Raw genomic sequence first — 23,708 nt, 5'->3', positions numbered from 1 at the left:
ATTGTATTTGCCTGTATGGTTGCTTTTGTAGCACCTTCAATACCTCTTGTATCACTTTGTAGATGTCTTCCTTTTTTTTGTTTTTTTGCATTTCAACTATTGTATGTTCTATCCCTCCCGATGTAGCCTTTGGGTGAAACATGGGACTGTGTCGGGGGACATCAACACTTTAAAATTCCACTGATTTTGACATTAGGAGTCTCTGAATATATAACTCACTCTGGAAACTTGTTTTTTCTATAAGGACTAGAATATTAGTACCACAGTTTCCCCTTGTTTGATCTGTGACTTTTCAAGCATGTCCTCTTCTCCTCATAGTAATTGCATAGTAAAACACACTGGTATTATTTGTGATAATTGTGGGTGGATCCTTGGGCCGGTGGCAGATGACCACGCCCCCGGGGGAAGATCCCGAGAGGGACCACTGGTCAAGCTCAGAGTTGGGAGACAGACATACACTAGTTCTTTCATTAAACAGTATAGTGGGCCACCAGAGGTGGCAGTAGTGAGCTGGAAGAGCCCGGCTGGGCTGTAGTCCTTCAGGCACTGGAACAGCGATCCCAGGATGGCTGAGCTATAGAGAAACTGGAGATAGTGAGTAGGCAGAGTATGCAGAGTTCAGGAACAGAACCTGATGGTAACACTCACACAATAGTCTCTTGTAGTAGCCCAGAGGCTGGAATGAAGTAGGCCCTCGAGGAGCGAGTACCTGGTTCCAGGGAAAGCTCTGAGAGAGAGATGGTAACTCACTGGTGTTGTAGGCAGCGGTGACTTCCTGGCAGAAGTTGTATTTGGTAGCAGGTCCGGGAACGTGGGCCCTCGAGGAGCGAGTACCAGTTCCAGACTGCGACCTGAAAAGCAAAATAGAGAGCGAGGCCCCCGAGGAGTGGGTACCTCTGGTAAAGTCCGAGGAGGCAGAGTAGCAAGGTATGCAGAGAGCGAATCCCATCCACAGCAATACCTGGAAGGAGTTCCCTGGTAAACCTTTGCTAACTCGAATAGCTAGCAAAATGAAAGACCTTTAAATATACCGGAGATGATGACGTCATCTCAGGGGGACGCTCCTGAGGTTCGCGCCACTGCTGGTACTTGAGTCGGGGCTGCGCCGCACGTGAGCTCTTAGGCCTCAGGAGAACATGGCGGAAGGCAGCATTGAGCCGGTCTGGGGACGCTGGAGGAGGTTGGCAAGATGACGCCGCGGCAGCCAAACGTCCATCAACCAGAGAGGGAGTCTCCAAAGAGGTAAGGTGGGCGGAGTGGAGACGTCTGGCAGCGACGGTCGCAATACACACAAAACAAACTTCCTAAACAAAGATTTTTTTTTCTCCAATATCCCTCTGTTCATTGCTTAATGGGCAACAGCCCACGCCCGAGGCCCCCTCAGGGCACCGGCAGTAACATTACGGCTGGGCCTCCTTCCCCTGCTTCCCAGTGAAGTGCTGTGGCCTTGTAAAATGTACCTTATGACACCTTCCTATTGAGTAAGGTGGGAACGGGAATGCAATCTGTTGGCCCTTGCAGTGGGGAGAGACGTGTTGACGCAGATTCCAAGGGCTACAGTGGGGGAGGAGGAAGTCAAGAGAAAAAACCCTCTGTACTGGGTCAGTCTGCAAGGCGATTTCCTCCCCTCTCCCATGGACTGCATGGTAATATGTGCCGCAGAGCCATCCGGCAGCACTTCCAGGTGTAACCTGGCATGCTGCATGGGCTGGGTCGATTGACCAGCTGTAAAAAAGAGCATGGAGTGTCAGTGTTGTATGTTACTCTGAAGGGTGGGAGGCTGTATGGTGGAAACAGGTGGAGAGGTAGTGGCGGCAGGCCCTGGCTGCCACAGTTACTTAAGGATAGGTTATGGTTTATCAAAATGATTTGCTTAACATTTGCAGAGCTAGATGGGACTTAGTGCCACGAAGTGCCGAGACATTCATCTGATGCAGTACGCCAAAAGAAGCTGTAGGCGATGAGGGGTGGAAAACTAATGTGCATGGACTAGGAGAGGGGCCTTGAGGTAATAGTGTTTGGAAATCTGAAATCAGTGAAGCAGTGTGATAAGGTGGTAGCTAAAGCCAGAGGGATGCTGAGCTGCACATAGAGAAGAATTGCCAGCAATAAAAAAAAAAAAGATGTTAATGTTCTTGTACAGGTCCTTGGTGAGATCTCACCTGGTATACTGGGCTCAGTTCTGGAGAACGTATTTCAAAACGGATAGGGGCAGGATGGAAGTAGTCCAGAGAAAGGCGGCCAAAATGATTTGGGGATTTTATCAGAAGACCTATGAGGAAAGGCTGAATAATCTAAATATGTATGCCCTGGAGGAGAGGAGATGCAGAGGAGATATACACACCTTCAGGTACCTGAAAGGTACTAATGATGCAGAAACATCAAACTTTCAGAAAGGAAACTGTACAACTAGGGGGTCACAATGTAAACCTCTGGGGGGGGGGGTGACAACTGAGAACCAACGTCAGAAAATATTTCTTCACAAACAGCTTGGTGGATGCTTGGAACGCCCTCCCGGAGGAGGTAGTAAAGATGGGAACAGCAATGGAATTCAAAAGGGGCATGAGATAAACACTGCGGATCCCTAGGAGCTCAAGGGTAGAAATGAAGAAATAGGATAACCTATCTTAATTTTAGCTGTAACATTTCTGCATGGGATAACCTGCACGGCGTAGCAGTTACTACCATAACTCGCTGGCAGACTGCATGAACTATTTTGCCTTTATCTGCCATCATTTACTATCATCAATCTTGTTCTGCTATCACTGATTCGGTTTCCTGCTTTATAGAACATTCTCTCACCTTCTACAGATGTTGCCAGCAGACAAAAGAAATGAGGAGACTGTTATGCCAATAAAGCCATGATGTCAAACTACAGAGCAGCACATGTCTACTTTAGACAAAGTGAAACGAATCATTTGCCTCTAGTGCTCTCTTCCCACACCTGCTTCACCTGACCTCCCCCCTAATCCCCATATATGTTTAGGAATTCAAACAGACTGAGATTATATAATCTAGTCTCTAACCAAGAAAGGGCAGGCATTAAAAAAAAAATTACATCAATAAAAATGTTCTTTCCCAGTAGTTGGAATGAGGTTAGTTTATTTGACTCCTATGAAATGAGGTACCTACTGCATTTCAGTAAACTTTTTCAGTATTTTACGGTAGCAGAGTGGAGCTGTTCCAGAACCTTGGCTTCAGCTCCAAGCTCTGGAGCCCTGCTTCATTCTGATTCCAACTCTGCTCCCGCTCCAAAGCATAGTTAATAAAACTGAGGAGCTCAGCTCTAGCTCCAGAGCTGGAGCCCTGGGCCATTCCTACACTGAATAGCAAAACTGGATAGGCCCTCACAATGCCTGTCAGCTTTGGAGCCCAGTGGGGAGCTCTCCACTTGTTAGGAATCATCTCTTTTTTTTTTTTTTTTTCCCTTGTCAATCACTTTTACAGGTAGTTTATAAAGCTTTAGGATCTCTGTGGTACCTTTAAATGGTTAAGAAAAAAGATAAACATGAGCTACCTACTTAATGATTGCAGTTATGTGTTTTACCGTGATACTGGTGTGATGATGGCATTTAAAAAAAAGTAGGCACAGTTATGACAGACACAGCAGATTTATGGGTAGCATCCTAGAGAAGTGGTAGGGTGTTGTAGTGCAGGAGGAGTCTCACCTTTGGCAAAGGGTTGGTAAGCTCTAGAGCTGTGAAAAGGGAGATTACGAGGGAGGCTAGACATCCTGACTTCTTTACTCATTCTTCAGGAAATTTCTTCGTAGAAAGAATGAGGAGCTTATTGAACAATGTGTACAACTAGATTTGCTGGAATAACTTTCAAAGGGAAGGTAGGAGCATGCCTACCCTTTGAAAATTAATGTAAAGTCCATGGATTGAAAAGTACTCACACACTTTGCACCAATGCGATCAATTTTAAATTTCCCCGAAGTTTGCATTCTTTGGGTCTGATTTTCAAAAGCACTTACATGCTTAAAACTGTGTTTTACGCTTGTAAATGTACTTTACCCATGTAACTGTGCTTTTGAAAATTGCTACAGTATATGCCATTGAATTGTCCATAGGTTTTAGCCTCGTAAAGAGCACTTGTGCGAATAAATGACTTTTGAAAATTGCTATGATAGTATGTTAAATTTATATGTGTAACTCCTTTTAAAGTTTTCCTGTTTGCATAGAGCACCTGAAAAGAACAGAGGAGTGTTCCCTATTTTACTTCTGAAATAAGCAAGGGCTTAAAATGGTGCACATTTAGCTGTCATGATAAAAAAATTTGTAGCTCTTGACAGTTTTTCACTTATTGTTGTCATAGAAAACGGCATGAAATAAGTGACTGTTAGAATTGAAAACCTCTCTGCTTGATTACTTTGCTGCTGAATTGTTAACTGCTGTTTGGAAAGTGATGTAGAACTGATTGGTGTACAAGCGTCTGCTTGGTTAATTGCTATCCCATAGTCATGGAATGCTCACCATGTCTGGGATGACCAATCCTATGCTGAAACGCAGGAGGGTGATAATTTAGTGCAGATCTGTAATGTTGTAGGTGCAGAGATACACATTGCTTGCTTGCGCTTTCTTGTTGCTTTGAAAATATTCATATTTATTTTAAAGAAACTGTTGAAGTATGATGTAATCTATATATCAATTTCTAAACAACATCATGTGGGCCAACAAACTTTGCCATTGCCAAAGTAGTATTATAGATTAACGAGACCTCATATGTGTGGCGGGCTATTCAAACACAAGCCCTACTGCCACTATTAGGTGCCCTATTAGGTGCCCTACTGCCACCTAATAGTGGCAGTAGGGCTTGTGTTTGAATAGCCCTACTGTGTTTGAATAGACATATGAGGTCTCGTTAATCTATAATACTACTTTGGCAATGGCAAAGCTTGTTGGCCCACATGATGTTGTTTAGAAAATTGGTTGAAAATATTCATGACACGTACTTCAGTAAGTGACTTAAGAGACTTCAGCATGGTTTAGCTTCTTGATCCATGCAGGTGCCTTCCTTTATGCTATGCACAAGTCTGAAGCCTGTTGTGTGAGCTGGACACATTTTTCTGTTCCATTTATCATTTTGCTTCTTTTTTCCCCGTTTACTGGTGTTGTCCTTGAGTTTTGTGTAAAATAGCTTGAAGGGAGTAATAAAAGATAGGATATGACAACAAATAATTACTGCAAGGCTCATTTTCCCTTCCTGTAAGATTCTTACAGTGTGTACTTGATTGCCAGCTTTACCTTGAGCCAAAGTATCTTCTGTATGTGTGTTCCATCCTTTTTGCCTCCACCACCACCACCTTTGGAAGTCTGCTCCTTGCATCTTCCACCCTTTTGATGATGTGATGTTTCTTTGTTACTCATGAGGTTTTCCAGTCTCATTCCATGATTAGCTTTTCTAGAACTTCTTTGCACTGAAAAACACTTGCCTCATGCCCATTGTTTAAATTTTTAAACTGAAGGGAGGGATGATAAACCTTCAAATGCCTCAAAGGGTATATTTGTTTTTATTTAATCATATTTAGCACACAACCGTTTGTCTGAAGACACCCATATATTTGAGTATCCAAGTCTAACTTCATAGGGTTTATAATACAGACTCTGTTCCATTTTGGTAGCCCTCCCCGGGATAGGCTGTGCTCTGTCCAGATGCATGTCTCCAGAATTGGATACAGTTCGCCAGATGTGGTTATCTTAATGATTTGTGAAGCAGATATTCCTTTTATGCATTCATCTAGTCTTGTCTTGCTATTTGGCAGCTATAAGAAAACCAATATAATTGCCTCATAAGAATTGCCATGCTGGATCAGAACCAGATCAATCAAGCCCAGCATTCTGTCTCTGACAGTGGCCAATCCAGGTCACAAATACCTAGCAGATCCCATAAAGTAGATCTAATTCCTGTTACTCCCAAGGATAACAATACTTTAGCCTACTTTGAGGATCATGTGATGTGGTGAACAAAGTAGGATGTGTTTCCCTCGGCGGGGGTTGCCAAGCCCCTGCAATCATTAGCAATCCAGTTGTTAAAGGGCTTTTTGAAATCTGATACTTGCCTCAGCAATCCCAGCACATGTTGCTCGCTAGCTTCATGCAAAAATCGCCTACGGGGATGCCACCTAAGGCAAGTAGAAAGGAGAAAGAAAAGCCACGGGGAATGGAAGTTAAGATGGCATCAGTAAAAGACTCCTCCGATAGTCGCCCACACACCGACATGATGATCACCGAGATTAAATAGCTGGTTAGTGCAGTCTTAGATGACAAACTTAGCAGCATTTCAGCACAAATTTCAGATTTAAAGTCGTCTCTCTCTGAATTTAACCCATGGATAGAGCAGGTGGAGGGCCGTGTATCCGTGGTGGAGGACAACATTCTTGCAATTCAATCTAAGATGACGGCTCTTGAAAAAACCGTTACAGAGCATACAAACAAACCAGACAATATTGAAAACAGGTCTAGAAGGTATAACTTATGAATCTTGGGCCTTCCAGAATGTATTGAAGAAAAGATCTGCAAAGCACAATGCTTGATTGGATACCAGAAGCGTTAGATCTCCCAGACCTGAAAAGCGTTCTGGAGATCAAATGTGCTCATCGGTTGGGTGCGAAAACAGAAACTGATTCCAGACCCAGGGTAGTAATTACAAAAATTATGAACTTCATTCATAAACAGCACATCATTCAAGCCTCATGAGGTAGATCGAAGCTACTGTTTCAAGAAAGGAAGATAAGGATAGCTCAAGCCTGTTTAGCAAGAGCATCTGTGCTCAGGAGGGAGTTTTTCACTGCTCTGTGCAATACTAATTCAAAAGCAGATTCGCTTTAGCCCTCAGTTCCTGGCTAAACTGCGTATTTGTACCCCGGCTAACCTTATTACAGCAGGAAACCCTTAATCAACCTATTAGGGCACAAGAAGTGTCGTTGGCTATACAGCACTTACGGAGTTTTAAAGCGCCAGGTCCCGACGGGTATACCGCAGAATTTTTCAAGGCGCTGGGGGACTTGATATCTGAACCCTTGGCGGCGTGTTTTTCTGAATTGATCTCCCGCGGGTCTTTTCTCCCTCATGATAACGTGGCGTTAATCACTTTGATACCGAAACCAGGGAAGGATCCTCTGTTACCGGAATCCTACTGTCCGATATCACTGTTAAATTTGGATCATAAACTATTAGCAAAAATACTGGCTGATCGGTTAGCCCCAATTATCCCTACTTTGGTGGGGGATTACCAAGTTGGGTTTGTTCGTCGGCGCTATGCCTTAGCTAATATTCAACGAGTGCTCACAGCCATGACAATGTGTCGCCAAATGGGGGAACCTCACTTAGTTATTAGCTTCGACGCCGAAAAGGCGTTTGACCGCGTAGAATGGCGATACCTTTTCACTCTTTTGGAAGACCTGGGATTTACGGGATTTTTTCTCCAAGCGGTGCGTTTGTTGTATGCTGACCCGCGGGCTGTTATACTGTTAAATGGCACATGCTCCAAACCCTTTGGGGTGACGCGAGGGACCAGACAGGGGTGTCCATTGTCCCCTCTGTTGTTTATATTACAATTAGAGCCACTGATGCTAGCGATCCACCAGAAGACGGAGATACGGGGCGTTAAAATGGGACCTCGGATATTTAAGGGCGTAGCCTTCGCGGACGACTTGCTCATGTTTGTCACTAACCCCCAAGTTTCGGTTGCAAACTTACTAATTTTGATAGGGTCTTTTGGTACATTTTCGGGTCTGAAGCTGAATGAAAATAAATCCTCGGTGATAGCATATCCCCCAGATCTACCGGCCAGATGGCAGGGCGACTTTGCGCTCCACTGGACGCAGGGCCCTCTTCGTTACTTGGGGGTGAATATTGCGCCAGACCCGGATAAGATCTATCAGGCCAGTGTCCCGGGGTTATTGCGCAGCACGGACGACAGCTTGACTGCCTGGAGAAATATACCATTATCATTGAGCGGCAGAGTGAATCTCTTTAAAATGTGCCTTTTGCCTAAATGGCTATATTTCTTACAAAATGTGCCTATTCTGTTAAAACGGGTGGATTTGCGGAAATTGGATAGTGCCCTGCGCAAATTTCTGTGGCGGGGAGGGAAATCCAGGATCTCCTTGACTTGGTTGAAAGCTAAATGGGGTAGGGGTGGGCTGGGTGTCCCGGACATGGCCACATATAATTTAGCATGTAACATGCGGCTTATGCGAGACTGGGTATTGGATGTGGGGACTTTTTTACATCCCGGTACTCAGAGCGGGCGGTGATGGCACCACTAGCCCCAGCCTATACATTGCAAGCGACAGCGGCCAATCTTCCTTCTTTTCTGTTAAGTTCCCCGTTGGTGCGCCCGATTCGCCTAACCTGGCGGAGAGTGGCAGCAAAAGTGAGTATTTTACCATACTGTGCGTATCTCCTTCCAGTGAGTGGAAATGCCGAGTTTACCCCAGGATTCCAGTCATCCGGCTTTCGGACTTGGCAGGCCAGGGGTATCACGCATCTGGGACATTTGTTTACCATGGAGGGGAGGGTTTTTTCCTACAAAGAGGTACAGGATACTTATGGGTTGGGCACTCAACACACGTTTTCTTATTTACAAATCAGTCACTACTTGATGTCTCTCCCGGAGGAACATAAAAATCTAGCCACATTCCACGCTATAAACCAGGTACTTCACTTGGAGATCCGAGTGCCCCCGTCATTGTCCCGTTATTATGCACGGTTAAGGCAGGGAGCGGAGGGGGACATGTGTACTGTCTTGGCCTCCCGTTGGAATAGGGATGGTGATTTTGTTCTTTCGCCAGTAATTTTACAGCGGTGCTTCCGCCGCACAGCCAGGATCTCGCTTAACCAATACTATCGGGAGTTACAATATAAATTTTTGAGCCGGGCGTACGTGTCCCCTCAAATAGCATATCATTTAAAACTTGCGCCAAACACTAGCTGCTCCCGCTGTGGTCATAGCCTTGGTACTTTGTCACATGCCTTCTGGGCTTGTCCACCGATACAACGATTCTGGCAACTTATTGCGGATTATCTGGCAGATTTGCTGGACATAGCCTTTCCTGTTACACCATTATGGTTGTTATTCGGCTGTATTTCACCAATTCGAATCCGAGATCCTGGCTCGCGGCTGTTCATGGCCAAAGCTTGTCTTGTAAGGAAAAGAATTATCCTATCTGGATGGCGGACAACGGATGACCCATCCTTCTGGGCCTGGAGAAATAGCTTACATTTGATGATGAACATGGAAAATATAGCATCGCGGCACTCTCCCAGCGACAGGAAGCGTTTCCTCTGTGTGGCAGCTGTATATCCAAACTCTCCCACATCGCATTCGCAGTCTTCTTCTCAATGCTTGAGTGATGAGAACTGTGTTTTGTTGACAGCCTGGTTCGTGTGGACCGATACGTGAATTTGGACTTGATGCTATCAGATTACACTTGGGGGGGACGGGGGGGGACGGACTTGGGGATTATCCTTTATGTGTGGTAATTGCTGTATGTATACTCGAGATGGGTGCAGAATCACCCCATCTCAGGAGTGTTACGTTGTTGTTATTGTTCAAAACCAATAAAAACCGTTCAAACATAAACTGCGTATTTGGCATGAGGGGAAAGCTGCAGTCTTTGACTCTGTCCCATCAGTGAAAAACTTTCTGGAAGACCTTGATAAATATCTGTACCAGTTAGTATAATTGATCATGAGTTTTTCACCATTGTCTGCGTTGTGCTTGTCAGCAGCTGTGGCACAGATTCATTTCTATCTGAAAGCCTCCCAGGGAGGTCTTCCAAAAGTGAAGACCTTCCATTTGCACCTCCATTTAAGGGATCGTTCATACTGCAAGGCTGGTGAACCGGCTCTAAACTATTCACTTCATATCTTCTTTCATCAGTTATTAATTTTATCCTACTTGGCTAATATATTATGGACTTTTCTCCTAGGACAAGCAGGATGGTAGTCCTCACTTGTGGGTGACATCATTCGATGGAGCCTGGCACGGAAATCTTTTGTCAAAGTTTCTAGAAGTTTTGACCAGCAGACTGAGCATGCCCAGCCTGCTATTATCCAGGCGAGGTCCCCCTTCAGTATCTTCTTTTCCGTGGTGCAGTTGCCTCACGGTTGGTGGAGCTATTTGATTTCCTTTCTTTTATTGATATCTTCAAGTGTTTTTCCCACTGCTGGAGTATCTGGACATCCTGGGCGCCCTTCCGACCCAGCCGGTGCCAGAGGGGCTTTCGGTTCCCCATAGACTACCGATGCCCTTCACTGGAGCGATCCCGATTCTCAGGTCCTCTGAAGAGGAAGATACGGCCGGTCCCATGTTCCCTCGCCCATGGTTCCCCAAGTCTTTGCTGGATCCATCCAGCCTACCATGGCCTCTGCTCCCCTCGATGCCAGGGGAACAATCTATGTCCTCGAGGCCACCGAAGCAGTTTGAGCCAAGGGCAGATACCCCTCACGGATCTTGTCCACGGCATGCTGGTCCCAGTGAGGAGGAGGGGGCATACGACCCCTGGGGTGACGACTCCATGGACTCGTCCTCAGACTACTCAGATGACCCTCTGTTAGAGCCTTCCCCATCGGAGGAACGGTGCTGGTCACTGCCCGAAGACCTGTCCTTTATGGAATTTGTCAGGACTTTGGCAGAGGCCATTCCCTTTCAGCTCCTTACCGAGGAGGATGCGCATCATAAGATGTTGGAAGTACTGCAGTTCATCGACACTCCTAAGGAGATTGTGGCAATTCCTATCCATGATATTTTTAAGGACCTCCTCCTCTGCATGTGGAGCACCCCATTTCTCTCTCCCCCGTTAACAAGATGGCCGCCACCTACTTGGTGCAGCAGGCTGTGGGGTTTGATAAGAGGCAACTGCCCCACCAGTCGGTGGTTGTGGAGTCCACTATGAAAAAAGGCCGTGTGCTCTTGAACCCATGCCTCTGCTCCTCCAGGACGTGAGCACAGGGAGCTAGATGCCCTGGGAAGGAAAGTCTTCCAAGGCGCCATGCTGGTGGCCCGCATCGCCATTTATCAACTTAAATGACCCAATACAACCGCAATCTCTGGAAACTAGTCCAGGATTTTGCAGAGGGCCTTCTCCAGCGCCAGCAGGAGGCCCTCTCTTGATGCAGGGAAACATGAGGTGCGTTCCACCTACTATGTTTTTGAGACAGCGGCCCACTTAGCCGCAGTGGGCATCTGTGCCAGAAGAATGGCATGGCTTCAGGCATTTGATCTCCAGCCAGAGGTCTGAGACAGGATAGCTGACTTCTCTTGCACGGGTGAAAACCTTTTCGGGGATAAGGATTGGGATGTGGTGGCACAATTGAAGGACTATCATGATACCCTTCAGCAGCTGTCTGCTAGTGCTTCGAAAGGCCCATTCTTGGTCAGAAAATTCTCTAGGCAGAGTTCTCAGAAGCCCTTTTACACTGGGCAACAAATTTTCACAAAAGTCATGTTACTGAAATTAAATTAGTCAATTCTTATAAATTTCCAAGTGCTAAACATGAATGTGACTGTGAAAATGCAAAATTGGCTCTAGTTTTTTTTGTAATATGCAATAATATAATTACATCTTGAATTGTATGCCAATAGTAGGAGACCTACGATTAATACCGTTTGAAAAATGAAGTCATAGACTATGTCTTAGATTTCTTTGCTTGTCTCTTGTACACCTGTTCGGGAGCATCTCTGCGGAGTGTCCAGCAGTAGTCAGCCAGCATGAATATTTCAAATGCTCACCCTTTCTGACTGGGCTTCATATAGTACACTGCTGACATCAGCTTACTCAGCAGCAGCATGGCAGTAGAACTGCATTGCATCAGAAAATGATGTAATAAACTCTGGATGATGTATGCATGATGGTATTATGCAATATGATGCAATATTACATCATTCTAGGCTTATTTACAGTCCTACTGGATAAATTTGCATGACTAAACATAGAAAGTGAACTATATTAAATATCTTCAAAACGAGAGCCAATAAAAACTTTTCATGGTCATATTCGTGTTCAGCACATCAAGATACTACAGAGTAGGACCTTTTTAGGTCAGTAACACTTTCATTGTTGCCTAGTGTTATCGGCAGAGGAAGTATTATCCTCTGGCCGCCCGGGCTTGTCTGTCATGCACCAGTTCCCGGGGTCATCCTTCCCAACAGCCGGCACCCCAGCAATAGACCCCAGCCGGCACCCCAGCAAGCCCCAGCCATGGGCTTTTGACTGGCGGCGAGGGAACAGCTGTCAGTTGGCTGTACCCCTGGTGGTGGATCCCCCCAATTGGAGACAGACTCAAGAGCTTTGCCCATCACTGGGAAGAGAACATTGGATCGCTGGCTCCGCTCTATCATTCACCAAGGGTATCGTCTACATTTCAGCCGGCTCCCAGAGACCTCTCCCCTATGTCCATTGTGAGGTTCGTCTGCCCACCTGGTCCTTCTTCAGGCAGAATGCTCCGCCCTTCTTACAGTGGACACAGTAGAACCGGTCCCTCACCATCAGCAGGACCGAGGATTCTATTAGAGGTATTTCCTCATTCCGAAGGGGAATGGTGGCTTGCGCCCCATTCTCGACCTCAGGGCGTTGAACACGTTTCTCGTAAGAGAAAAGTTCAAGATGATCTCTCTGGGCGTGCTGATCCCACTCCTCAGAAGAGGAGACTGGCTTTTCTCCCTCAATCTTAAGGAGGCTTATGTGTGCATTGTGATTGTCCCCAACCACCAGAAGTACCTCTGCTTCGTGGTGAGGGAAACACATTATCAGTAGAAAGTGCTGCCCTTTGGGCTGGAATCGGCCCCCCACATTTTCACCAAATGCTTGGCGGTAGTGGCCACCTATCTCAGGTGTCGCTCAGACCATGTGTTCCTGTACAAGGATGACTCGCTGGTCAGGAGTGAATCTTGCTCTGGAGCCTTGCAGCATCTAGCTTTGATGGTGCAGACCTAGTAGACTGTGGGGTTTGTTATAAACTTCCCCAAGTTGCATCTCTGTCTGTCCCCTCAGTTGGACCTCATAGAGGCCAGGCTGGACACTGCACAAGCGAAAGCTTTTCTGCCCAGAGACTGGGCAATCGCCCTTGCCTCATTGGCTGCCTTTGTCCGCAACAGTCGGAGGGTACCAGCCCGCCTTCTGCTCTGCCTACTGGGCCACATAGCAGCCTCCATCCATGTGTCTCCTCTGGCTTGCCTCTGCATGAGGAGCACCCAATGGACCTTGCAGTCCCAGCGGCGGCAGGCATCTCAGGATCTCGAGGTTCCAGTCACAATTACGGACCCTCTAAGAGTGTCTCTGTCCTGGTGGGAATATCTTTCCAACCTGGAAAAAGGACTTCCTTTCCAGCCCACTCTGCCCCAGGAGACCCTGATGACCGATGCTTCCCCCTCGGGCTGGGGAGCCCATGTGAACGGTCTCCATATGCAGGGTCTCTGGATCGCCGCTGAAGCACACTGTCAGATAAACTTTCTGAAGCTTCGGGCATTCTATTATGCCTTGTGGGCATTCAGGGACCAGTTGTCGTCCAAGGAAGTTCTTATCCGGATGGACAACCAGGTCGCGATGTGGTACATCAACAAACGAAGCATGGGCTCATTCCTCCTCTGCCGCGAAGCTGTGCAAGTTTGGACCTGGGCCCTGTCTCAGGGGATGTCTCTACGAGCGACCTACCTGCCAAGTCACTTCAATGTGCTGGCGGACCACCTAAAAGGCAGTCCTTCCAGCCACACGAGTGGTCCCTCAACCTGGAGGTAGCAGCCAAGCATTTCTGCTGATGGGGTACGCTGGATTTGGATCTCTTCACCTCCCCTCACAACTACAAGGTGAGCATGTTATGTTCCCTGGTAGTGGGGAGTTGCCATCCAACCTGCGATGCCTTCTCCCTTCATTGGAGGAAGGGCCTTCTGTATGCATACCCCTCTCTGCCACTCCTTGAAAACCCTGCTTGAAGCTCCAGCAGGACAGAGGGACCATGATACTTGTGGCACTTTTTGGCCTCGATAGGTCTGGCTCCCACTTCTGCAGGACCTGTCGGTGTGGGCGCCCATCCAGCTGGGGATGACGCCCGATCTCATCTTGCAGAATCAGGGTACTCTGCACTATCCGAACCTCCGGCCGCTGGCTCTCATGGCTTGGATGTTGAGCACATAGTCCTCCAGCCTTTACAGCTCTTGGACTGTGTTGACTGAAAGCCTTCCACCAGGAAAGTCCTACAGCTTGAAGCGGAAACTGTTTTCCTTCTGGTGAGCGGGGCAGGATTTAGATCCTTTCTCTTGCACCCTTCCTCAGCTGTTGGATTACTTGTGGCACCTGTCAGAGTCTGGGCTTCAGACCAGCGCAGTCAGGGTGCATCTCAGCACTGTCAGCGTGTACCACCGAGGTGTCGCTGGCACACCTGTTTTTGGTCCAGCCTTTAGTGGGTCATTTCATGTGGGGCCTGCTCCAGCTGAAACCCCCGGTTAAGACTTGGGACCTTAATGTGGTCCTGGCATGGCTCAACCGCTGCAGTCCTGTGAGCTGAAGTTCCTCGCCTGGAAAGTCACTTCAACCCGTAGGGTCAGCGAGCTTCAGGCACTGGCTACATACGAACCGAACACAAAGTTCTTCCACAATCGTGTGGTCTTGCGTATGCATCCTAAGTTTCTGCCCAAGGTCATGATTGATTTCCACTTTAATCAGTCCATCATTATGACCACCTTTTTTCCGAGGCCTCATTCCCACTCAGGAGAATGGGTGCTTCATACCTTGGACTGTAAACGGGCCTTGACTTTCTACCTGGATCTCACTGTAGGCCACACAGTCCATTCAACTCTTCGTGTCTTTTGACCACAACAGGCTGGGAGGAGCGGTTGGAAAGCAGACCTTGTCGAACTGGCTGGCAGACTGCATTGCCTTCTGCTATACGTAGGCAGGCCTGAGTAAGGGCTCACTGTGTGCGGGCTATGGCAATGTCGATGGCTCATTTGCGTGCAGTCTCCATCATCAAAATTTGCCGAGCTGCAACCTGGAGTTCTCTTCACACATTTGCAGCCCATTGCTGTCTAGATAGGGATGGACGTCAGGCAGTGCCTTCAGTCAGTCCGTCCTGTGTAATCTGTTCCAGACCTGAACCCAATTCTCTCTGCTTGTGCTTCTTGTGAGACCCAGACTGCCCCCTGTTTACCTCAGCATCGCAGTTATGTTGTGTCCATTGGCACCTTGCTCGGCCGCTGTTGGTCTCTCCAGTTGAATGGATCAGTCTGAAGCTTGGTATTCACCCACACGTGAGGACTCCTTGTCCTAGGAGAAAGCGCAGTTGCTTACCTATAATAGGTGTTCTCCTAGGATAGCAGATGTTAGTCCTGAGGAATCCCACCCGCCTCCCAACAAAGTTGGGTTCTCTTCTGGTTTGTTTTATTTTTTTGCTCGTATTTTGCTATGTTATGAAACTGAAGGGGGATCTCGCGTGGGCGCGCGGATAGTAGCAGGCTGGGCATGCTCAGTCAGCTGGTCAAAGTTTCCATGCCGGGTTTCATCGGATGATGTCACCCACATGTGAGGACTAACATCCTGCTATCCTAGGAGAACACCTGTTACAGGTAAACAACTGCACGTTCCTCCAGGAACTTGTTCATATCTCTTTTAAACACTGCTATGTTAGTTTTATCTTTGCTGTTTCATGGACATCAGTTCCTTACCTCGAATCCTGTACTGCTCTTCTGTACAGAAGAGAGTATGCCTCTCCTGAAGTTCGGGTATTTTGCCTCTAGCGGAAGCTAAAGAGGAGTTACTGAAAGCCAAAGAGGAAATGTCAGGGTTGGAGAAAGCTTGATGGGATTTGTAGTCTTCAGGCCTTCTAAACTAAAGTGGTAGCTAGAGGTGATTGGAAATATTCATAGCTGGAGTTTAAAAAGCCAAACCTCTAGGAACAATTGCAGGGGCGCAGAGACAGAGCAACAATTTGCGGTTGGGTCCCTGATTGTGGCTGTGGCTCTCTATGGATTTTCTTCTCCAGTAGAATTTCATCTGTTTAAAGGGAGCTGGAGGCACCCAGCTGAGAAGAAAGTTGGGCAAATGGACAGATTAGGAATGTAAGGTTGGGTTTCACTCTTGAAAGCTTATATTTGTCTGGTTGAAATGCCTGGCTGATTTGCCCCATTGAACTGAACTATGAAGTTTAGACTTTTAAGAGAGAATAAAGAGCTTAAACTGTGTCTACATGCCATGTCTTGTATCTGGGGACATGAGACACAAGTAAGATATTACCCCAAAAAAATTATTAGGAAAGGCTGCTCAAATTTATGATCCTGAACTATTTTGCAATAAAATCTGCCAAACTGTCAACATTCAGACTTTTAGAGCATTTTGTCATTTGTTTGTTGCATATTTTCGTTATCTGCAAAAGGACAAACTTTTTATATTAATCCTTCTGAAAAATCATTTATGAAAATATTAAATGGAACTGGACCCATGACTGATCCCTGATGCCCTCCACTTATAACTCTTTTCCTTGGATTTTAATTCCATTTACCATGGTCTTCTGTTTTAGTCAAGCAGTTGGCATTGGATCATCATTCCTGTCACACTGTCTTTGATTATCCAGCAACACTGGGGAAACAAATCCATAAAGCAGACTGAACACAAATTTGATGGAAACTGGTAGCACCAAATTCAAACTCCAGCAATGAAATGTTATGCCTTTTAACCACTGGGCCAGTACTCCATGTACTTGGTAGCCAAGAGATGTTTAATCACGGTTCTTGCCCAATAATATGCAATCGATGTAATCTGCATTCAAGATGCACATATGGCATGTGAGGAAACTGAGAGAGATAAGGGAGGTGGGATTATGATTTTGATCTGATGCCACATTGCACTTCCAAAGCATGGTTGTGCCACTTTTGTTTAAACAGCCATTGCAGATGCAGTCATTCGTTTTCCAACATCAAAACTGATTATTTCCAGACATCAAATGCTGTTCAGCTTCCTGGCATTAGCTAGTACCAAATCTAACACACGCATCTACAGTGGAGCCTTCACATGGACTGGGGCTGCCAAGAATCTGATGTAGATGGCAAAATCCTCAAAGTGGGATTCACAAATGATTTTGCTCTCATTCATTACCCCAGACAACCCAGAATTTTCTTTTCTGCAAGATGGAAATAGAACTACTCTTCTGACTTGAGATGAGTTAACTCCATACCCATCCACTTCCTATATCATGCCGGATCTTGGACAACTTTACACATAGCCAGCACAGACCATTTCTGATTCATGTTGGCCTTCAACTGGCAGTAATTACAAGTATAAAGAAGCAGAGGAACTTGTAGAAAATCAGCTGGAAGAAAAATATGGAAACCATACTGTAGTGTTATACCATCTTGCAATATTTTCATAAAACAGGCATGCCGCTATTCTTATAGCATCTTTTATAAAGCAGTAAATGGGACAATCCCACAGGGTTACTACCAGATACGTAAACCTACCTTGATCCAGAGCCTCTCTTGTTACTCCAGCAGTGAGTCACTGACTCAAGTGGTATCCACCCATTCAGCAGGGAAGAGACAGCCAAGAATTGGAAATTCTGGAGACTATCACACCACCTTTAGCAGCATGTTTACAGATTACAAATACTTTGGAACAGCACAGAAGCCACTAGTTCTACACCATCCGTGACTTCCTTTTAGACTGTGTGAGATGCATTTTTTGTTTTTCTCCAAGAAGCAAAGCAGAAGGGGAAATGTCTGAAGCAGTGGCCAGCTAGGTTTGACACTGCATTACCCTTTCACATCATCCCGTAGTAAAACTTGCACATTGATGAGCAATGTTAATGTTGCAAAGGTATTATCTACTTACAATTTTTTGCATGAGTAAACAATAAAATTAGATGCAATACATGTCTTCAACCAACAGATGCTAGCAGGAGGTTAATTTAAAGGAAAACGCTTAGCTATTTTAAATCAAGACTTTATTTAGAGAAGATTATAGGTCAAATATCCCATCAGAAAATTGCTGACTGGATATTTGACCTATAAACTTATTACTTTTTCAATTTTATCTATCACAATATCTTTGATAAGAGGAAGACTTATGCTACTTAAATACTTGCATCTTCTCTTTTAATAATATTTTAGGAAAAATATGCTAATCAGAGAGCAAGGTTTTGTTGGCGCAATTCATTTTTAGTCTGAAGTTACTGATCAGGAATTCAGTGCAGTGACTTTTCCGGAGTCTTGAAGCAAATGTTTTCTTGCTTTTGGTGCATGCACCTTTTTCTGTTAGCCTCTGGTTTTGAATATTCTATGTAAATCTCTCTCTGGAAATCTATGGGAGTGTATTTCTGAAGCTCAAGTTCAAATCTGCAGCCTGAAGATTTTTCTGGGTTTTGTCTTCTTTCTTTTGGCATAGTATTCTGCAGGGAGATAGGCCTCATGTTGTGAGGCCTGTCACATTGCACAGCATAATGATCACATTGCCAGCAGGCCATTGTATTGGATGATAAGGTTGAATCAGTCTTTAGATGTGTATTGAGGCAATCATTGTTCAACTTTTATGTATTCAGTTATATCAGTCTTGTCTGGTTTATGAGGTAATCATTGTTCATGCTTTGTATTTTCAACTGAATTAGTCTTGTCTAGTTTTTTAGGCAGTCCAGTCTTGTTTTCATCAACCATCTTTTTTTAATCTGGTGGCTACAGTATTCCAACATCAATATAATTAATAATTTAACACAAAATACATCACTCTCTCATCTTATATTAACATTAAAACTGATTGCCAATAACTCTTATATATGCTTAAAACAAGCAAAAGAAACCACCTAGTTATATTTCTTCTGAGTTCTATATACTTGAAAATGTAATTTGATTGACCTCTGAACTGGATTTTAATCTGATAGGACTCTGTAACCTTTCTTCCATGTTGGCATAAGCTTTGAAAATATCAGTAAGATATATTGAAAAATAAGATGAGTAGCTTAATCTACTGTCGAGAGAGCATTACTTTTTCCCTTAAAAGTGTCGCTTACCCTAACAAATTGTGACCAGTGGCTTTTAGCCAAAGAAGGCCTCTCCTGTCCATCTTTTGTCAGATGACAGAGTGAAAGGCCACAGCATTTTTTTTTTGTTAACTTAGATTTGCAGATTTGGCCACAAGAGAAAAGCAAAGTAAAATCTCTCTGATAGACTACAGTGAGAGAGCAGCATGGAACAACCTTCTGCAGATATTCTTGCTCTGAGCTAGAGTAAATCTATTTGGGAGTAATGGGCTTCAGGGTAGCAAAGAAAAACCTGTGTGAGTAAAGGAGTGAATACCTCTTTGTGGACGGAGCAGGGGATGTTAATGGAGCTTCCTTCATTCCCCAAGTCCTTACTTTCTTCTCCTTTAAGCAGTGCCAGATATCTCCCAAATGGCACATTTTATAGCACTTGCTATTCTGCAAGACACAAATATTGAGAGAGTTACTCTCTAGTGTCCAAAAAATGGGGATGGGGGATTGTGATTCTATCTTTTGTCTTTTTTTTTTTTTAAGATTTGAAATCTTGAGATTGCAAAGAGTTTATTCACTTTTATCTTCTGAATCATTTTGCTGAAACTCTGTAATCTCATTTGAGTCCATATTCAGCTGCTTTCTGGCCGAACGAGTTAGCTGGATAAACATATTTGGCTAACTTGACTGGGGTATTCAGTGGTGCAACTGTGCCACTGAATATTAGGGATGTGAATCGTTTTTTGACGATTTAAAATATTGTCCGATATATTTTAAATCGTCAAAAATCGTTAGGGCCACGATACAATACCAATTCCCCCGATTTATCGTCAAAAAATCGTAAATCGGGGGAAGGGGGAGGGCAGGAAAACCGGCACACTAAAACACCCTAAAACCCACCCCGACCCTTTAAATTAAATCCCCCACCCTCCCGAACCCCCCCCCAAATGCCTTGAATTACCTGGGGGTCCAGCGGCGGTCCGGAACGGTCTCCTGCAATTGAATCGTGTTGTCTTCAGCCGGCGCCATTCTGCGCCGCCATTTTGCAAAATGGCGGCGCAAAATGGCGGCGGCCATAGACCAACACGATTCGACTGCAGGAGGTCGTTCCGGACCCCCGCTGGACTTTTGGCAAGTCTTGTGGGGGTCAGGAGGCCCCCCCAAGCTGGCCAAAAGTCCCTGGGGGTCCAGCGGGGGTCCGGGAGCGATCTCCTGCCGCGAATCGTTTTCCATACGGAAAATGGCGCCGGCAGGAGATCGACTGCAGGAGGTCGTTCAGCCGGGGTCCGGAACCCCCGCTGAACGACCTCCTGCAGTCGATCTCCTGCCGGCGCCATTTTCCGTACGGAAAACGATTCGCGGCAGGAGATCGCTCCCGGACCCCCGCTGGACCCCCAGGGACTTTTGGCCAGCTTGGGGGGGCGCGAATCGTTTTCCATACGGAAAATGGCGCCGGCAGGAGATCGACTGCAGGAGGTCGTTCAGCCGGGGTCCGGAACCCCCGCTGAACGACCTCCTGCAGTCGATCTCCTGCCGGCGCCATTTTCCGTACGGAAAACGATTCGCGGCAGGAGATTGCTCCCGGACCCCCGCTGGACCCCCAGGGACTTTTGGCCAGCTTGGGGGGGCTCGAATCGTTTTCCTTACGGAAAATGGCGCCGGCAGGAGATCGACTGCAGGAGGTCGTTCAGTCGGGGTCCGGAACCCCCGCTGAACGACCTCCTGCAGTCGATCTCCTGCCGGCGCCATTTTCCGTACGGAAAACGATTCGCGGCAGGAGATCGCTCCCGGACCCCCGCTGGACCCCCAGGGACTTTTGGCCAGCTTGGGGGGGCCTCCTGACCCCCACAAGACTTGCCAAAAGTCCAGCGGGGGTCCGGAACGACCTCCTGCAGTCGAATCGTGTTGGTCTATGGCCGCCGCCATTTTGCGCCGCCATTTTGCAAAATGGCGGCGCAGAATGGCGCCGGCTGAAGACAACACGATTCAATTGCAGGAGACCGTTCCGGACCGCCGCTGGACCCCCAGGTAATTTAAGGCATTTGGGGGGGGGTTCGGGAGGGTGGGGGATTTAATTTAAAGGGTCGGGGGTGGGTTTTAGGGTGTTTTAGTGTGCCGGTTTTCCTGCCCTCCCCCTTCCCCCGATTTAGCTACGGACCGCCGCTGGACCCCCAGGTAATTTAAGGCATTTGGGGGGGGGGTTCAGGAGGGTGGGGGATTTAATTTAAAGGGTCGGGGGTGGGTTTTAGGGTGTTTTAGTGTGCCGGTTTTCCTGCCCTCCCCCTTCCCCCGATTTAGCTACAGACCGCCACTGGACCCCCAGGTAATTTAAGGCATTTGGGGGGGGGGGGGGTTCGGGAGGGTGGGGGATTTAATTTAAAGGGTCGGGGTGGGTTTTAGGGGGTTTTAGTGTGCCGGTTCACGATTTTAACGATTTTCACGATATTCTAAACACCCAAACGGCGACTATACGATTCCCTCCCTCTCCCAGCCGAAATCGATCGAGGACACGATTCACATCTCTACTGAATATACCTGGCTGTCTCGTAGTTAGCCAGAAAAGTTTACCTGCCTAACTTGTATACCTGCTCTAACTTGTCTGGCTAACTTAGCTGGATATGGCTGAATAGTGGTATTTAACTAGCGTAGCTGGACAAATAGCTCTGCCCTGGAAAACCTGGTTTCACCCTTCACTTAGCTGGTAACTATTTAGCCGATAGTTATCCAGCTGAGTGATGGCTGCTGAATGCAGTTGGATATTAAGTTACTACTTAGGTGGATAAGTTGGAAATTATCTGTTTAAGTGACGCTAAATATTAACTCTTGATCTAATGGGATAACTCCTGGTTTAATTTTCAGTTTTCAGAAAGAGTTTTCACCTGAAGTTGAAGAACAACTGTTGAACAGTGCAAAGGATATTGATGCCAACCTACTTGCTGTCCTTCCAAAAGGTAGAAATTGAAGGATTTGTTACCTTTCCTGCTACATTATTTGCTGCTAAGCACCGTCAAAACAAAAATGTATTGAATAATTTTCAATCCTTGAAACTTTCTTGCTGGCTTTGTGAATTTTATAATTGAAGTACAATGTTCTATCTTGTTGAGGGAAGGGCGAGCTCCAGGCATTTTCCTCTTGCTTGTTTGGTCTTCCAGCTCAGTTGGAACCAGCACCGGGATCTGCCGCCATGAGCCTTCATTCAGAGCTACCGAGCTAGCCAATTCCCCCATCACTCCGAGGCGAGCGCCCAGGCCCCTCTCCTGGGTGCGCAATTCAGTATGCAAATGAGGGCCTGCGGTAATAAGGAGGCTGTCAGGGGGTTTGACAGCCGACAATTAATTTTACCGCGTTGGTTGTCAAACCCGCTGACAGCCACGAGTTCAGAAAACGGATGCCGGAAAAATTGAGCGTCCGTTTTCCAACCCGCGGGCCGTGGGCAGATTTTTTTTTTTTTTTTTTAAGATTTATTTTTTTTTATTTTTGGGGTCTCCGACTTAATATCGCTATGATATTAAGTCGGAGGGTGCACAGAAAAGCAGTTTTTTCTGCTTTTCCGTATACTTTCCTGGTGCCAGCTGAAATTAACTCCTGCCTTTGGGTAGGCGTTAATTTCTGAGAGTAAAATGTGCGGCTTGGCTGCACATTTTACTTTCTGTATTGCGCAGGACTAACTAATAGGCTCATCAACATGCATTTGCATGTTGCGGGTGCTATTGGTTTCGGGGGGGGGGGGGGATGCGCGTTTTCTACTCGATATTACCCCTTACTGTATATGGGGTAATAATAGCGCGTCGAAAGCGTACGTCCAAACGGGGGCTAACTGTGCGCTCAGCCTGAGTGCACCGTACTGAATCAGTCTGAAATATAGCATTATAGCATGACATTTGTGCTTCAGCCTTGTGCTTGTTTTGTTAGATAATACTGTAAGTTAGAGATAATACTGTAAGTTAGAGATTCTGCATTAACAGAAAAACTGGGCCAGAACAGACACAAGGCCATGCCAACACTACAGAACCCCAAGAACACATTTACATATGAAATGGGGATTAATTAGCATGGAAAGTAAAAGCAAATTACCATATGGACATTTAAATTCATATTTTATAGTAAAAAGCCAATCATAAAAATGGTGACAATTATGCAACCTAGTTTAGGGGTTGGAAATGTACAACTGTACATCTTCTAAAATATCTTATCAGTAAAATCATTTGAAAGAGGGAGTTTTAAGCTGGTTCTTTGCATAGTACTCTGCCAGTCTCGTCATAAGGCCGCCTTATACTGTTTTATAGTATTTAAAGAAATAGCTTTTCTGTACAGTTGTTGGCTCTTAAGTGTCTATTTCGGAGAACTACATCATGCTCACTGGCTCGGGTACTTTCCACGGTAGGGGTGGGGTGAGGGCTTGATACTTGCTTGCTCTAGACCCCCATATTGTTCTGTGACCCTGTTTTATCTGAATCTCAAAACCCATTCACTACTATCCTGAAAAGTCATATTAAAAAAGATCATTCAAAATGTCTGAGAAATGTACTCCCATCATGTGAAAAGGTCCAATAGTATCCAGAGTCCTTAGTTCGGCCAAATGGTAGCCCCTCCTCTTTGCTGGATAAAATCATTTATTTGCTTGTTTCCACAAGTCCCACTTCAGACATGGGATGCTATTAGACCAGAAAAACTGTTCCCCCTCAGTAAACCACAAAAAGCCATGCCAGGTCCCTTGTCATGCACTTTATCAGTGGTTAGGGTCACGTCTTG

General features: G+C 46.0%; 1 protein-coding gene across 11 annotated transcripts in view; it reads left to right on the top strand.

The window, feature by feature from the left end:
- SVIL (supervillin) overlaps positions 1-23,708 on the top strand; it is a 348,412-nt gene that overhangs the window by 114,800 nt on the left and 209,904 nt on the right. For all 11 annotated transcript variants that reach the window (XM_029588612.1, XM_029588613.1, XM_029588603.1 and 8 more), the window contains one exon: positions 21,816-21,907. Coding sequence is in view for 9 of the 11 variants with exons in the window: in XM_029588603.1 (XP_029444463.1) it covers positions 21,816-21,907 (92 nt within the window). In the remaining 2 variants the exon portion in view is untranslated. The remainder of the gene's footprint in view (positions 1-21,815; positions 21,908-23,708) is intronic.

This window comes from Rhinatrema bivittatum, chromosome 2 (genome assembly GCF_901001135.1).
Source record: "Rhinatrema bivittatum chromosome 2, aRhiBiv1.1, whole genome shotgun sequence".
Classification (NCBI taxonomy): Eukaryota; Metazoa; Chordata; class Amphibia; order Gymnophiona; family Rhinatrematidae; genus Rhinatrema; species Rhinatrema bivittatum.
Note: the sequence above shows the minus strand (reverse complement) of the source record. Positions and strands in the feature narration are given on the sequence as shown.